The 17,151-nt window shown below is 45.8% G+C and overlaps 1 protein-coding gene across 7 annotated transcripts in view; it reads right to left on the bottom strand.

Annotated features, from left to right (window-relative positions):
• RAF1 (Raf-1 proto-oncogene, serine/threonine kinase) overlaps positions 1-17,151 on the bottom strand; it is a 75,906-nt gene that overhangs the window by 1,002 nt on the left and 57,753 nt on the right. For 4 of the 7 annotated variants that reach the window (XM_086368688.1, XM_086368690.1, XM_086368689.1 and 1 more), the window contains exons 4-16: positions 16,928-17,030; positions 16,470-16,627; positions 14,289-14,387; positions 12,078-12,231; positions 8,826-8,853; positions 8,590-8,717; positions 8,140-8,257; positions 3,986-4,070; positions 3,174-3,350; positions 2,048-2,094; positions 849-967; positions 377-508; positions 133-267 (exon numbers count right to left, since the gene is read on the bottom strand). In XM_086368688.1, coding sequence (XP_086224814.1) covers positions 133-267; positions 377-508; positions 849-967; positions 2,048-2,094; positions 3,174-3,350; positions 3,986-4,070; positions 8,140-8,257; positions 8,590-8,717; positions 8,826-8,853; positions 12,078-12,231; positions 14,289-14,387; positions 16,470-16,627; positions 16,928-17,030 — 1,483 coding nt within the window. Of the gene's footprint in view, positions 1-132; positions 268-376; positions 509-848; positions 968-2,047; positions 2,095-3,173; positions 3,351-3,985; positions 4,071-8,139; positions 8,258-8,589; positions 8,718-8,825; positions 8,854-11,419; positions 11,480-12,077; positions 12,232-14,288; positions 14,388-16,469; positions 16,628-16,927; positions 17,031-17,151 lie in introns of all 7 variants that reach the window. The other 3 variants (XM_086368685.1, XM_086368687.1, XM_086368686.1) reach the window with 1 other exon arrangement.

The following is a 17,151-nucleotide window of genomic DNA, read 5'->3' as shown; positions in this document are numbered from 1 at the left end:
CGCCGGGTGTCCCTGCAGCAGCTTCCCCTCAGGCCCAAGACAGGCCTTTCCCACCCCACGCACAGCGTGTCCAGCCGTCTCCGCGTCATTAGACCCGCTCTAATGCGCTGGAGTGCCTGGAGCCAGCCTTACCTGGGGAAAAAGAGGCCTTTCTTCCTTCACTTTCTTCACGCAGTCAGCTACCAGCCTCTTCATGGCTTTGGGGCAGTTCTTGTATAGCTTGCTGAGGTCTGGGGAGGCATACCCGCGGCCCACCATGAAGATGATCTGGGGAAGCAGCGGGGGAGGGCGGGCCGTGAGCAGAGCGCCTCTAACCCTGCCGCGCAGGCGGTGGCCCGGGCTTCCCAGAGCCAGCGGGTGGGCGCTGGGGACGCACCTGGTCGCGGTTGTTGATGTGGGAGTAAGGGAGCTCCCCCGTCATGAGCTCATACAGCACGATGCCGTAGGAGTAGACGTCGGACTGGAAGCTGAACGGGTTATTATCCTGCATCCGGATCACCTCTGGGGCCTACGGAACCAAGTGCATCTGTTACTGGGCGCCCCAGCCGTCCAGGAGGCAGGCTGGCTGTCCCGGGGCTGAGCATGCCTGTCCTGTCCTCAGAAAGCCCTGCGGCTGCTCACCCCCAAGGGCTCCCACGCTCAGGATCCATGAGCTCAGAGCCCGACGTGAACCCAGCACCCCCACCACCCAACTCCACGCTGCGCTGTGTGCCGCCAGCTCCCTCCAGGAACCTGTGTGCCCAGGAGCTGCCGGCACAGGGCATGGCATGGAGGTGCTCTGGGCTCGGCCGGGAGTTCACCCCCGGCCCCCTGGTCCCCCACCCGCCGTGGGTGCCGAGCCGCCTCACCATCCACAGGATGGAGCCGGTGGGCTGCTCGACCTGCTGAGAACCACTCCAGCGCGACTTCACCGTGGCCAATCCAAAATCACCGATTTTCACCGTCAGGCCTTCATGGAGAAATATATCTCAATGCTCGTTAAGGACACTAGTTTAGAAGGACGGTCCCGTTCCTCCTGAAAAGCCACCCTAAGTTCCCCTGGCACCGCCTCTCGGCCTCCTCTGCACTGGACCTGCGGCGCTGCCGAGGGGACCAGAGCCAGGGGCCCGGCCAACCCTGTCCCTCCCGCTACGCTCACAGGGAGCAGGGCTCCCTGCAGCCTGCAGGGCCCCACACCCCAAGACTGTGAGCACGGCCCCGCAACCTGTGCACACTGTCTCGGCCTGCGCCTCGCCCTCTCATGACCAAGGGAAACACCTCAGTCCTGAGTGCTGTCTGCCTTCAGACATTTCCCATGAGAACAGATACCGTAGTGACTTCAAAATCAGAACCAAACTTGCCTCTGTCCCGGGTAAAGTAGTCTGGCAGTTTAAGGCCTCGTGTGCGATCTGCTGATGCCCAGTAATCCGTACCTCCTTAGAATCTGGTGTCTGTTCTCCTGGTGTGATGTGTTGGCCCCCAAACCCACCACTAACAGGTTATTTCCTGCCTCAGACACATGCCCCAAGTAGGTCACATCCCAAATTCCAAGCCAACACAACTGCTGTGCCTCCCACAGGCCAGAAGCAAAGCTTCTGGCCAGAAGTAAAGCCTGCTCCTCAGAGAGGCTGGGGGCGGGGAGGCAGGCGTGCACTTGTCTACTTCACACCCACAGCACAAGAACCGCCTTTATTCATTCCCCTTCTGCAAAAGCACATTAGAGTCAGAAAAGGGTTGATTCCAACGGTCTCTAAGGAAACCACTTACGTACATTTAAGAAAGACAATTTCAAGTAATAATTTTAAAAATCTTATAACTTTCAACTTGCATCTACTTTCTGACCAGATATAGTCCACAAACCAGAAATAAACATGAGACAAAAGGCCCATTCCCCCAAGTTAAATTTACTAATACATAGCATTCTAAATTAGGCCTGTTTCAAGCATAACCAAAACAAGTATCTCAACTTTCGTGGAACTCTTTCCAAAGTCACTTTTGCTGAAGTAAACTTTAAAAGTCTTCTAAATTTAGAACTGAGCAGTCTGATGAAACCACCATCAAAGGATACTATTGGATTTCATGTCTCTGTGGATGATGTTCTTTGCATGCAAATAGCTGTGAAGGGAAAATAAATCTATTAAAACCAGTTTGAGAGACATTGGTAAAAAGCAGCTTCCTTCAAATTACATCAAAGAAGCAAACCACTTGGAAGGCCTGACTCCTAGGTGAGGCATTATGCGGTTGGCCAAAATGTTAGTTCGGTTATTTGTTTGCTTGCATCTTACAGAAAAGCCTAACTGAACTTTTTAGCCACCCAGTATGGGTACTGGTCCTGCCCTGGTTCAGTGTGGTCCCCGTTAGGACTCAGACCTGAAAGTGAGGCCACAGCACAAACAGGAAGGGTTGTCTTTTAGCATCAGTTTTATTCAAAAGGTAATTCTGACAACCCAGATGTCCATCAGCTGACAAACAAGTAAAACCGTATCTGTACAGCGGACTGTTCTCCAGCCACAGAAAGGACTGCAGTACTAACACGCTGCAACGCAGATGAACGCCTCAAAAACGTGCCAAGGGAAAGAAGCCAGACACAGAAGACTTCCATCTAATTAATCTTGAAAATGTTCTAAAATTAGATAGTGGTAATGGCTGCACAACTCTGAATATACTGAACAAACAAAAAAACCTCAACTCTAGGGGTGAATTTCATCTCTAAAAAATGAGTCACTAGTCATTTCTGAAAACGTATAGCATGCAAATTCTGTATGAATTTTATAAGCACGACAGGAGATTTTATAAACCACTTCCAAGCACAACTTTAGTTCAGGGAACTTCAAAGGAAAACAAATTATCAGAAAAGTGACATCTAATAAACCCTCAGGTGGATAAACCACACTGGACGGCTACGCCTCCGAGGCGTGGTGCCCCCCAGAAGCCGCCGGCCTGCTCTGTGTTCTGGGGTGTCTGGCTGAACTCTGAGGGCAGCAGCTGGAACCTGAATCTGAGCCCCAAGCAGGTAGACAGCTCAGGCAAAGAACAACTTTCTCGTTCTTTCAGTCCACCCCACAGGTTCACTTCCAGTGGGCAAAAATATCACAGAATCCACTTAACAGACTTAGCTTTCCCTAATCTTGGTTGTGATTTAGGGACAAGGTGCACAGACCCCAGACCTCCTACTCGTCAAGCCATCCACTCACTCCATTCCCTGAGCCGTCTGCCGGGCAATGTCAATCAGCTGGAACATCTGGAACTTGGTCTCCTGGACGTGCAGGTGTTTGTAGAGGCTGCTGCCCTCGCACCACTGGGTCACTATCGCCAGGTTGTCCTTCGTCATGTACCCCATAAAGAGCAGGATGTTCACGTGCCGGGTTTTGCTGGAGGGGGAGGAACAAAAGGCTCTGCGCTTCTGCAAACAGGGAGGTGCATCCTGCCCCTGAGCGCAGCCGGTGTGCCCCGATGCCACTGTGCTGACAACCCCGGGGCTCACAAAGCAAGCACGGCAGACTGCGCCCACACAGCCGCTGCTCTGGGCTAGCAGGGCGGCCGCCCGGGTGCCGGCCTGGACGGCAGAAAAGGCATCCCCTCCCAGCAGCACAGACCCACCAAGCTCCCCACAGGGGTCACAGGGACTCCACATCTGCGGAGCCCATCCATTCAGCCTAGTCCTGAGTCTAAATAGGGACTCCACAAAGACTGAAAAGCTGATGGTTTTGAAGTCCAAATTAAGGCCATTTGGCTATAAAGAGTTCTTGGAAATAAATATGAAAATAGAACCTATTTCTCTCTATGTCAAACCAAAACCCAGCAACAGAATCTGAGCTGTTGAGGTGGTGAGCCCAGAAGCGGGGGCGGTGGAAGGCTGGTGTCATCAGAGCGGCTCTTCTCAAGGCCTAACAAGCACAGGAGCTGGAAGAAGGTTCCACTCCTTTCCACTCGAAAGGGAGCTTGCCCCCAGAGGCAGGTCCCGCCCACCCCTCCAGAGAGCCGCAGAGGCCCACTCTCCACTCACCGGAGGACAGCCACCTCATTCCTGAAGGCCTGGAACTGCTCTGGGGTGGGGTCAACGACCTTCAGAATCTTTACTGCAACGTCTCCTGCAAATGAGTTTACAGTCAGTGCAGCTGAATGATCTTAACTTCATTTTTCATGTACACTCGTCTGAGGAAGAGATAGTGAATCCCTTATTCAAAAATCACAGCCCTACACAGAACAAATACTATGCCAATTTCTGAGTTATTCAAGAGGCTGAAAAAAAATAGGTTATACTACTATCCTTAAAATTCCGCCCCACAGGCCTTGAACCAGCTCGGTTTCAGCTGTTCCTGTCAAGCCTGGCGTCCCTGGTGGTGAGGTGACCGTCACAACCTGGGCCCGTGAGGACGACAGCAGCGGGGTGTGAGCCGCCCAGCAGATGCTGAGTCTCCGGGGCCAGAGGCTGGTGCCCAGAAGCGGGCCAGTGACAGCCCAGATGCTCCTTGCACAGATTCAAAGATCTGTATTGTAATGAAGTGCCTCTGCCTTCAATCCCATTAGAAACCAGTCCTATCGATGACCTGTGATCGCTCACTGCACCCTGACGTGCCTGCCTTCACGGGTCAGCACCTCCTTCCATCCTCACAGCTGCCCTCTGACATTAGCATTGCTGGCCTCACCCTACAAGCAACGCACAGAGGTTCGGTCAGTTGGCCAAGGTAGTACTGCCCAAAAAAGCCAGAGCCAGGGTTAGAACCCAGTCCAACAGCTGTACTTATAACTAAAATACTGTCAATCACTCTTCCTGTAACTTCAGAAACATCCACAGAGCAATTCTGCTTTATAGGTACGGCTGATTCAGAAGCCACTTTCAGAAGAGTTATGTCGTCCTTATAATAGTAACAATGACAAACTGCCTGAAGCCCTATGGGGACGCCAGCTTTCAGGACAAGCGATCAGACAGGGGGAGTCCAGCTCAGCGGCACCTCGGAGGCAACCGAGTCCCCCACATCCCGAGCCCGTGCCCGCGGCAGCACCCCAGCACCTCTGCTGGGGCACTCGTTTCACTTCTGAGGGCGCCAAATGGTAGAGAGATGGTTCTCATGACAGATCGCTGCCCTACCATCTCCGCATCATCTGAAAGTGAAATCACCTAACAGCAGCTTCCACCCTGGTTCCTAACCAATTTCCTGCCACATGAATTTGCAGAGGGCCCAGGCTGCCTGTGGACGGCAGAGATGCACTGTGTGTTCAGAGCCGCCTTCTACCCGGGCAGACAGAGCTGGTGAACCGTGCGGCCCCGACCCCAAGCTCTGATGACGGACAGAGGGACGAGAGTCTTCTGAGTAACTGCCCATTCTGGAGCCCCTGAGCCAGGACAGAATGCAGGCGAGGGTGGTGACACAAGAGGGGAGCGTGTATGTCAGCAGAGAGGGTGGCGGTCTTCGGAGGGAGAGGGGACGTCAGCCAAGGGAAGAGGCAGTTTTGGACGAGGAACGCCAGGAACACAGTGAGGTGAGGGGGAGGAAAGAGATGCCAGGAAAAGGCTAGCGTGTGCTGTGACGCCTGCAGTCCAGGAGGGGGGGAGTCTGCAGCACGGGCGCAGGCTCGGCGCAGGCAGAGGTGACGGGAGGCCTGGAAGGGACAGAGGCCAGAATCTCGTGAAGGTGAACCGGCTCAACGCGGCAGTCAGCTGAGAGGCAGGGCCGGGGTGGCGGAGGGACAGGCTGGGGAGTTTGCGGGCGGGAGCCAGGCGAGGCTGGCCATCCCTCAGGGAAACCGCTCCCTGGGCCTAGCCTAATCGGGCACGCCCTTAATATTCAAGGATGAATGTGAAGTGGTTTTTTTTCTTTTTCTTTTTACCTTTTTATACGTCAATTAACTTCCCTGTTTTAATCATCTGGGATTGTCTAAAACTTACTATACACAGCCCTGCTTTCTAGACCAGAAACAGAGTGAACCCCATTCCTCCTCTTCGTACTGACTCAGTCAAGATGAGCCTCAGCCTGAGGCGGGGCTGGGGGTCCCCACGTATGGCTCCACCAGCTGCAGACCTCACACGCAGCCCCTGAGTGTCCTTGGTCTGGGATCTGCTGCCTCTTCTAGCCCTGAGAGACTGACCCTGCTGCTAACAGTTTGACAGCTTCAGCTGCTGTCTTCATCACTTTTAATGCATTTTTGCAATTAGGAGACCCCAAATTCACACTCAAAAAGAGACTCGGCTCTCAGGCCCAAAGAGTCTCTTCTGTATGTGAAGTCAGTGGGCTCCGTTCACAGATCTGAGGCCTTCCACCTTGGCTGCTTTAAGACCTTTTCTTATTTTTTATTTTTGTTCTGCAGCTGGGCAAAATAAAAAGCATTTAAAAATCACCAAAACAGCTGTAATTTTTAAGGAATCTAATAAAACATATTATATACAGGAATCAGAAAAGCATGGAGGGGGGGGAAGGAAGCAGGCATAGCATAAAACATTCTAGAAATCATGGTTTCCTTGACCCTCTCCTTCTTCGTCTTCATTTGCAGACCACATCTTGCTTTCTGAGAGGCTGACCTAAAAGTCCACAGCTCCTCACTCCTCTGACTTTTGAGACTCTTAACTGAAAAATTAGAATCCTAAAAGCATTAGATGTTATCCACATTCTAACGGTTGTCTTTATGGAAGTAACACTAGTGCAACATACCTCCTTACAGTAATCTACAAGCTCATAACTGAGAGAAAATCTACAATCTCAAAGGCAGTACTGTGGCAAATCTAATGCTCTAAAAATTATGAACCCCCAATAAAAGTGCTCAATAGGAGGAGGTTTAAATTGGGGCAACACTTAAACTGCATGTGCTGGCTTCTGGCAGAGGCTTTAAAATGTACAAAAATGATAAAATGCTCCTAATTGAAGCATTAAAAGAAGTATTTTCTGCTCTACTTCCTGCAATTACGTACAGGCCTGCTGTCTCAGATATAAGCACTCTATCTCACAAAATTGTGTTTTTCTTTTCTAAGGGATCACCAAGACATTTATGACATCTATTTACAAAATATTCAGCAATAGCATAATTTCTCGGTGACCTGGGAGACAGGCCAGAGTAGTATATTAGATGCAATTTTCAAAAGGAAAGGAATCCCCCTTCATGTAATTTACAAATATTCAGTCCTTTCTCAGTTCTTACAAAGAACCAGAGACTTGTCAGATGATTAGTTATAAGTGGAAAACCCATGTGTTAATGAATAAGCTACTCGCAACGCCGCAAGTATTCCTCAGTTGTTAACAAGTTGAATCTTAATGCTCCAACACATTTTACGCTCATGACTCCTCTCAGCCTTTGTCCGTTTATGTGTAAAGATAGACATGGTGGCGCCCAAGGTAGAAATGCAGGCACTCTAGACTCTGTGTGTGGTTTTGTGAGGCTTTGTTGGTCTGCTTGCTTGCCTTTTTGTTTTATTAAAATCTGAATATAGGAGAGATGTCTTTTGGAGAACATGTAGCATTTTCAAGAAAATACTCTACCTGCTGACATTTTAAAGGCAGAGGCAATAAAAACCTGACAGAGAAATGTTAAGTGTGTTGCCAAAATAAAGAAGCTGTGGCTACAGACCTTAAAATACAAAGTTTCTTCCAAGTGACAAAGTGTTTCCATTCAAATAAGAACATCAACTCCATACAGATTCAAGAATACAGTCTGTGCATTCCTGTCTGACAGAGGTTCCCACAACCAATTTCCAGGGCAGAGCAAAGAAAATCTGCCTTAGGAGGCTCAAGGCTTTACTGTGTGACTGTCTGACCATGGGTGTGCCAGTTCCCCTTCTTGAGACCTTGCTTTTCTGCATGTAAAATCTCTAAGAGCCTTGCCAGTTTTAACTTGCTGGAATGCATGACCCTAACAGACTCTTAAACACATTTAAGGAGCTTCAAAGCGTGTCCCTCCCAGGTTGACACTATCTAGTCAATTTATAAGAAAGAAGAGACTGTGACATTCGACTATAGTGTTCAACCCTTGTTCACCGATTTCAAGTTATCCTAAAAACTTTTTTGTACCAATTATAGATTGTTGAGTCTTACAAAGAACAGTATGCAGTGTCACTGAGACAGAACAGGTACCCTTGGACAGTGCTGCTGTGAGCCCACCTGGCCCTCTCTGGACTGAAACAGGATTTCACCCTGGTAGTTGGTGGGGGCAAGGGGGTACCAAACTTACCATGCCACTTGCCCTTATAAACAGTCCCAAAGGAGCCTGATCCAATCCGAGTGGACAGCATCACTTCACTGGCTTCTATTTCCCAGTAATAGCTCGAATCTCTCTGTCCACGAGGCCTCTAAAGCAAGCACAGATCATGAATATATTCCATGAATGGTTAAAACTCTGTTGAATGAGGGTGTCAAAGAAAGGATCAACCCAATCCATCCATTCCCAGATCTTTTAAAAATACCTATTACTATAAGTCTAGTTTTTGCCATTTGAGAAAATACCATTTTAGTTGTGCCCTGCCTTGCAACAAACCAGCAAGTTTTCCAGGGCAAGTGTGCCAAAAACAGCACTGACATGTATAATTAGCCTTCCCCACCCCTAAAATTAACGGCATCCCCTTTTCTGACTAGGCTTCTCTTGCGGAACCCAGACATGCAGGGGGTGCTGTGGCGCACTCACAATTTTGTTCTTCTCCTGGGTGCTGGAGCCTGGCGCCCGCTCTCTCTGTGCAGGCGCAGGGGTTTTGGGCTGTGACCAGCCTGTTGGGCTCAAATTGTTGGGACTGCTGGACAAGGCTGAAGGGGAGCCTTAAGAGACAAGACAAACAGGATCCACTCATGGATAAGCCAACAGAATATACAACAGCATAAAGAGAAAGAGCCCGTTGCTGTCTGCTAAATGACTTAAGCAAGTACCTGATTCACTGTGACTTCGAATTGCATCCTGAAACAGAAAAGGAAAGCATCAATTTCTGCCCTAGAAAAGACGTTCTCTAGGGGACGGAGAGGGAGGATAAGGATTTACAAGAGCAAAAGAGATTATAAAATCTCTAAATCACAAAAGGTCTAGTTACATACACTAACTTTTCTTTGATTCAATTTATCAAATGTCTGTGGCCAGTATCTCCAGGACTGTTATTACATATTAGGAGGACTGATGCTAGTTTCTCATACACGATGGACATGACATTCTTTTTTCTCTGAAGAAAGCAATGCACACAGCAGACTAGTACTCTTTAAAGGAAGGCTAACAAAGTTACTATCAAGCTGAGAGATTTCCAATGGTTGGGGATCTTGCTCCACTGAAGCTCAGAAAAGTACTATTTTTCAGCAAGGGATTCAGTGCCCAGTTCATTCTTACTCCCCCAGGAGTTAGATTTGCGAAGGGTAAGCACCATGTCTACATACTTTATCCAAGCCTGAAATCATGGAAAGCTGGGAGACCCGTAAATCCCCTAGTCTGAAACCTACATTTTACATATAAGAAAACATATGGAAACAGGCAAAGGGACACGGGAAGGGCCACACAGCCAGCAGGTGGCAGAAACAGAACTAAAGATAACCACCCGAGGGCCTCAGCCAGGAGCACATCACCACAAATGTTCCTCAGACCCTGCGGGTGAGCTCGGAAATGAGCCACATTCTACTCAGGTGAGAGCTCAAAGGTTACCTTTAGAATTTATTAGAAACCGTTTAGTTGGAACAGTGTAGATCACAGGGCCCTCCCATGAGGCCTACATCCTCATTTTATAAAATGCTCACTTGGAGTATATAAATGACAACAACATAAAACCACTTCATCCCCATATCCTCGAAAAGGACATTTTTCTTGGAAGTCCTACTCTGTTTTGCTTGTGTAACCACAGATACTTTTTTCACAGAATTATTACCAGAATGCTCGCGCTCTGTGGTATCTTTACAAGAGATGAGAGAAATCACAGGCCAAGACCCCCAGCGTTGGCAGCCCCATCTTCAGAGTTTACCAATAAAGCCTGGTTCTAGGGTTCCCCAAACTGGTCAGTCTTCAGAATTACCTGGAGATGTATGTAAGAACACAGATTCCCAAGTCCCTCCACCAGTAGAACTGATCTAAGAATGTCTGGGAGAAAAGGTGGGAAATCTAGGAATCTGCATGCTTTTAAGAATGACAAGATGACTGCCAGGTGGACAATCCTTTATCCCAAAAAAACCTGAATTTCAGTAGAATATTTAGAGGCTGTAGTTTTACTATTCAACTAATCTATTGTTTTCAGTCAAAGCATGGCACAACGTATTTTTATTGACCAGAATTATATACCCCGTGCATTAGGATTTTTTCTTAATGCCATAGTAATTTTCTTCCCTGTTTTTCCTGTGCTAATTTCTACAGCTGGATTGACTTGTCATCTTGAAATCTAAATATTAAAGAGAACTAAGATGGTTTATACAAAGCAAGAAAGTGTACTTTAAAAATGCTGAATCAAATTTTTAAAACACAGGAGTCAAAAATTTGCTTTGCAAAAAAAAAAAAAAATTTGCTTTGCTTCTGAAGTACAGACAGGATTAAGCACAACAGGTGTGCCAGTTATTCTGCTGCTGCTGCTGCTAAGTCGCTTCAGCCGTGTCCAACTGTGCGACCCCATAGACGGCAGCCCACCAGGCTCCTCCGTCCCTGGGATTCTCCAGGCAAGAACACTGGAGTGGGTTGCCATTGCCTTCTCCAATGCATGAAAGTGAAAAGTGAAAGTGAAGTCACCAGTTTTTCTACAATTCAAGAATTTTCACTTTTAATGTTCCCTCTAACTATAATACAGTGTTTATACAAGAACAGATTATATATCAGAAGAAAACTGGTATATTACTGGCTATATTACTTGTATATTACTGGTAAAAACTGGCTCATCATAATAAAATAATAAGATTCATAGTCTGCATACACACCACCTCACAATAATCGTGTGATAACCAAAGTGCCCCTAAACGACCAATGTAGACCCCACACTCAAAGGACAAGTATATTAGAAATGACTTGAGGTCTGAGTACGGTGAGCTGTGTCTGAGGTCGAAGGTGGCCCTTAGGTTTTTCAAGGACCAATTCAGGATGCAGACAGCACAGCTGTCTCTGATTTAAAAAAAAAAAAACAACCTCGTATCAAAGGATTTTCAGGGTATACCAACCAAACTGACACATTTTGTTTCTAAACAAAATGCAAACAGATAGTGATGGTATTCAATATGAAGTAAATAAACTAGCATTAGTCTCTGGTTGAAAATTATTTTTAAAGAACAATTTTTAATACCCTTAGACTCAAAATCCCACCTGAGAAACTGATTTCACCTATCAACAATACCACATATGGTATTTTTTTTTAACTCCTAAACATGCTGCTGCCAAAAAAGAAAACATGAAAGCAAGTCTGATAAGAAACATAAAATGCAGTGATTGTTTCATTTTTGACAGTCTACTGTCTGACAGTCTAAGAAATCCTGTTAGTTTATAAGAAAGCAAAGGCATGAAGAAGAATACCTACTCTTCCCCTCACACAAAATCGTCTGGACCACGCCCTGGGAGAAGCATTCAGGCTGTTATTCTAGTCCAAAGCAATGAGAAATAAGAAGAATAAAGAACAAACGAAGTATTTTAAGTGTATTCAGTTGTTAATAAAGATGAACCAGAAAGCAAACCAAACAAACAGAACATACCATAAAGCAAAGCAAAGAAAAAGCAGTTTGAAAACACTTGCTTTGGGTACTTTCATATATCCCTAAATATCTGCTTATTAAAACCTTAGGACTCCACCCTTTTATTTCTAAATAAAATCACAAAGTCTTTCAGAGAGTTCATAGTCCTCTATCGCTATTATTTTCTTTTCCCCACTCCCCCTCCAAAAAAACAGGACTCTCTATTCTAACTTATCCACTAGTTCACTGAAATTCTCTTCATATCTAACCTGGAAAGAATGAGCTCAAATGTTAACATCTCTTCAGGAAATTTCAGTTCTCCATTTGAATGATATACCAACAGGATTATTAAGCTAGTCTGAGGATACAGTGAATAAGAAATTCGGAAAGTCCAGGGGCCTGAGAAACTGCTGCAACATTCCTTACCAGGTTAGAAACCCAGAACTCTCTGACGCAACTGTCAGCCCGCCCGACGGCTGACTCCTGCCCCCCACCGCGGGCCGTTACCTCGATCATCCTGCTATCCACAGGCAGGGTGGCGCTGACCATGTGCACGTTGGGCGTGGACGTCGACCTCTGCCTCTGGGAGAGCGAGCCTTCAGAGGAGGGGCTGGAGGCGCTGAATGTGAAAGCGTGGGGTGTGGAATATCTGTGCTGGGAACTAGGCGACAAAGAGAAAGAAAAGTCCATGGCTGACACTCGGGCCTCTGGAATGGAAAGATCTTTCAACTACTTACTTCATTAACATACTCGGGACAAACCCTACTTACACTATGACCTTCGACAAAAGTATTCCTTTCTTTTGTCAATCTAAATATGCACCATTAAAATTTTTTCTTCTGTTGAGGTGCCTCTGCATGCAAATTTTTAAAAAGGAAATAATATACATGCTCAGAATTCACGTAAAAAGAAATGGTACTTCAATAAATCACGTCTACAGAATACGCCAAAATTTTAGACCATCTCAACACCACCCTCTACAATTAAGCTAGCTGGAACTTTCCCAGGTTCACTTCGAGACTAAATTAGAAAACCTGAAGGAAGATGTCTAACCGTCTTAGACCTGCCCAGCGTGCCTGCACACAGGCAGCACTTTACTCATGGGCATCCTCTCCCCATAAACGGCTCACAAAATCAATTACAATGACTTTGATTTTCAGATCTGCATACCTCTGACGTTCATCCCTGGCTTCTTTTACCCAATGCCACTCTCCCACCAGCCAAACTGGGAACATGCATTCAGTGTAACACTGTCATTTGCTCAAAAGATTACTCTGGGTTTCGTTCAGACAAGGTTAGCACCATGCATGAATTCAAGGGATGAAAGACTTTTTCAAGAGAAATTGTTCCTCGGCCTTGAAAAGTTGCCTTTCCAGGCAATTCAACATGAATGGCCTCAGAGGCCTGGCTTCTTCTATCTAAATATTCAGAAGCAAGTACAGTTTTTCAGTCAGACATGCTTTTCAAATTATCAAGAAAAATAAAGGTCATTGAACAATACATCCAAGTATCATTTCAATACAAATTCCTTATTCTAAGATATGCTGCCTTGAATCATTTCCATGTTAGTTTTACAAAGGCCATTAAATATTATATGACTACATATAAATTAAAGTCAGATATTTTGGGCAAAGATGTTGAATTATTTTAGGTTCCAAATTCATGTGTAAAACTGAGTGAGGCATGTGAACTCAACAAAACTTATTTTAAAGTTGGAAAACAGAATAAAGACAGATTATGTGCAAACTTACAGGCACATTAAAATGGATTATTTATATTAAAAATCTAATTAGATTTTTTCAAGATAGCAGTTTATTAAACATCATGGTTTTAGCAATGCAAGGCCATAATAAGTATTTCAAAGTCGAGGGTCTTATTTTTATTGAATCACCGTATATCATTTTGGGACCCTTTCCCTGAGGCTCACTGCATACTGACAAAGGCAAATCTCAAAGTCTTTAAAATGTAATGAATGGATAAAGAAGAAGTGGTACATATATACATGAGAATATGAGTCAGCCATAAAAGGAAAAAAACAGGATCATTTGTAGAGATGTGGATGGATCTAGAGTCTGTCATACAGAGTAAGTCAGAAAAACAAATGTCAAATATTGATGCATGTATGTGGAATCTAGAATCACGGCTCCAAAGAATCTATTTGCAGGGCAGCCCTAGAGACCCAGACATAGAGAACGGACTTGTAGACACAGTGAGGGAAGGGGAGGGTGTGATGAACTGGGAGATGAGGACCGACATATATACACTACCGTGTAAGACAGACAGCTAGAGGGCCGCCACTGTACAGCGCAGAGAGCTCAGCTCTGTGAGATGATGGCCTAGAGGGATGGGATGGGAGAGGGAGGGGATACCTGTGTACACACAGCTGATTTACTTCACTGCAGAGGGGAAAGTAACACAACATTGTAAAGCAATTACATTCCAATAAAAAATACAAAAACAAAACACACAAATGAGATATAACGAACACACCAGGATACCAGAATTAATTATATTCACTTTCCAGAATTTAAGAACTAAAGGACTACAAAAAGAAAGTTCCACATTTTGCTCTAACACCAATGCTGAGTTCCACAGAGGCTGCACAGAGTGTACATGGAAAGAGACAGGAACCCAAGGGAACTCCTGTCCTCTGTGTTCACACTTTCAATCCCATCTGCCCCAGTACAACTTCCCATAAAAGCAGTAGGTGCAAAGTACCCAGGAGGTATCCGGGAAACAGACTCTCGCATCCGACGCATCGTCAAAGAAGGCAGCGCTGGGACCCCGCCATCACCAACAGTGGAATTTGGGAACAATCTAAATGAAATCAGAGAAAGACTGGTTTACAGACTTGCAGTAGTGATTTTACAGTCAGCCTACTTGGCCTTCCAAACTGAGCTTCTCCTCATCACACTTTCCTGGACCATTTTAGGCTACTCAGAGTAAGTTGCTGGCCAGCTATTTCTTATTGCTCACGTCTCCTGGGCCACAGGATCCCGGAGGGGAAGAGGATTCAGACATAGCAGCTCGGCAGTCCCTGATCAACAATCAGGCCTCAGAATTGAAGCCAGGGAGGAGACTCAGGAGCCCCTCAGAGCGGTGGTCACTTTCTCTCTCTGGGTTTCAGTCTTATCCTTTCTACTGTGGGCAGTTTGGAGGGGACGTGGATGGGCATGTCGGTTATGATGAGAGCCAATCACATTCATCGGAGAAGGAAATGGCAGCCCACTCCAGTACTCTTGCCTGGAAAATCCCATGGACGGAGAAGCCTGGTAGGCTGCGGTCCATGAGGTCGCTAAGAGTCGGGCACAACTGAGCAACTTCACTTTCACTTTTCACTTTCCTGCATTGGAGAAGGAAATGGCAACCCACTCCAGTGTTCTTGCCTGGAGAATCCCAGGGACGGGGGAGCCTGGTGGGCTGCAGTCTATGGGGTTGCACAGAGTCGGACATGACTGAAGTGACTTAGCAGCAGAGTAAGTTTTGTAAGTAGCTCAAATCACGTCCAACTCTTTGCGACCCTACAGACTGTGGCCCGCCAGGCTCCTCTATCCATGGAATTCTCCATGCAATATTGGAGTGGGTAGCCATTCCCTTCTCCAGGGATCAAACCAGGGTCTCCTGCATTGCAGATGGATTCTTCACCACTGAGCCACCCGGGAAGTCCACCAATGGACCACCAACCTAAGTGACTGGCTTAAATGACTACAAAACGTGGACGATCTTGACCTGCCAATGAACACAGAGTCTCTAGTGTGCACTTCTAGGAAATACTGGCCTAATGTCCAACTACATCGAAATAGTGTTTTTTAAAAAATCTATATATAGTAGGGCACTTTGTAACCTAAATCATATAGCTTTTCTGGAAACATTCTGTCTCAGAAATGCACAAATGGTAAGACTGAGGTATGAAGGACAGATCACCGTCAGCACCAAAAGTCATACATAGAGAAAAAGTGATATTCACATCAACTGGGCATCTTCCCTCCATGAGATGAGCACTCAGTGACTGGAAAGCTCACGCGTTCTCACATAAGGCTCACAAGAATGCTGCAGCCAGGGGATGCCCTCTTCTACAGATGCGTGAGCCAAAGCTCAGAAGTAATGACAGTTAGTTAATGCAACAGTGAAATTCTGACCAGTGTCTGCTGGACTCCAAAGTCTGTGCTACTTACAAAGTTCTCTCTGCAAAAGAGAGAAGTTCTCTCTGCAAAAGCTACATGTGACTACCACGAAAGCAAAACAGGTGCTCCCATGATGGCTTCATGATAACACGCCTCTATTTTTCTAGTGCCCTCAAAAAGGGGTAAAGTGCAACTCCAACGTTTCCTGTCCCTGTTCACAGGTTTTAAGAGGTGCTCTGGAATACTTCTTTATTAAACCTTACTAAAAAAAATAGTTTGTCTATATGGAATATATTTGAGTAACTGGCTTGTCGTCAGAGGGACATATGTGTTTAAGGTTACTGTAAAATCATTTGAAGACTACTGTTTTCCCTAGTTTGAGGTGAAGAAAACAGCACCAACCATACCTACTACTCCTTCTCTGCAGAAGAGGTCTTGTCAGCATTATTTAATACAATACAGAGGAGTGTCTCCTAGCAACCCAGTAAACCCTGGGGGCTCTCCATGTCAACGTGCTCTTTGTCTTACAGAATCACAGTATATCAATCTCTAGATGACAGTCCTCCCAGCTGTTTTAGAAAGTTGTATACAAGCCACACTAAAACTTACTGATTTCAGAACTGTCGTATTTCTAAAGTAGATCATTTCCAGATCATGATAATTCACTTAGAAAGTCTAAAACCCAGACCTGTCAGTCAAATACACAATATGCACCCTCCAAGGGGGTATACCTCCCTATCCCCTTATATTCTTTGAAAAAAGAACAATGCCTTACAAGAGCTGTCTGATATTACTCCAGTCCACACACATAGTGGGTACTTTGGTGCTACAATGCTCGTGAAACTTGTAGCCACAAGTCTGACATCTAAATCCATTTAGCAAGAACTTCTGACAGATGTCACAGAAGGCAAGCTTCAGGAAGGTTTTCCGAGCCTGGAACAAGAATACAGGTGTGTAAATTATGCTGAATAAAAGACAAAATAATTTCCTCCTTGGCCCCCATGAGGTTTTATTACAATGGAGAATCATACTTCCAACATTTGTAATAAAATTCATACATAGAAACTGAAGTACATCTGTGATCTAGTGAAACCTAAACTGCTTTACTGTAAACAATAATAGCATAGCTTTAAACAATCCAACAACATACATGCTTATTATCTCTGAGAAATTCCTACTGTGCCAGCCAAAGCACCCAACATACCACAAAGAGAGAAGAGATCCGCCACTTACAAAGTTGTGTGTTGTGAGGGGAACATGATCCAGGAAATCCACTTGAAGTTCCTCTCCGATCAACGAGGCAGCATCAGTATTCCAATCTAACCGTGCTTTTTTACTAAAGAGGATTTTTAAAAGCATAACACAAAAGGGAAATATTTAAACAAGGTAAAAGAGTTGAATACCAGTAAATAATAAATACCATTTAGCTCATGCTACACAAGCCCCATACAGCACTA

This window comes from Bos grunniens, chromosome 22 (assembly GCF_055505025.1).
Source record: "Bos grunniens cultivar Pamir isolate PY7600 chromosome 22, Bosgru_T2T1.0, whole genome shotgun sequence".
Lineage (NCBI taxonomy): Eukaryota > Metazoa > Chordata > Mammalia > Artiodactyla > Bovidae > Bos > Bos grunniens.
The sequence above is the reverse complement of the archived record's forward strand: the minus strand, read 5'-3'. Positions and strand labels throughout refer to the sequence as shown.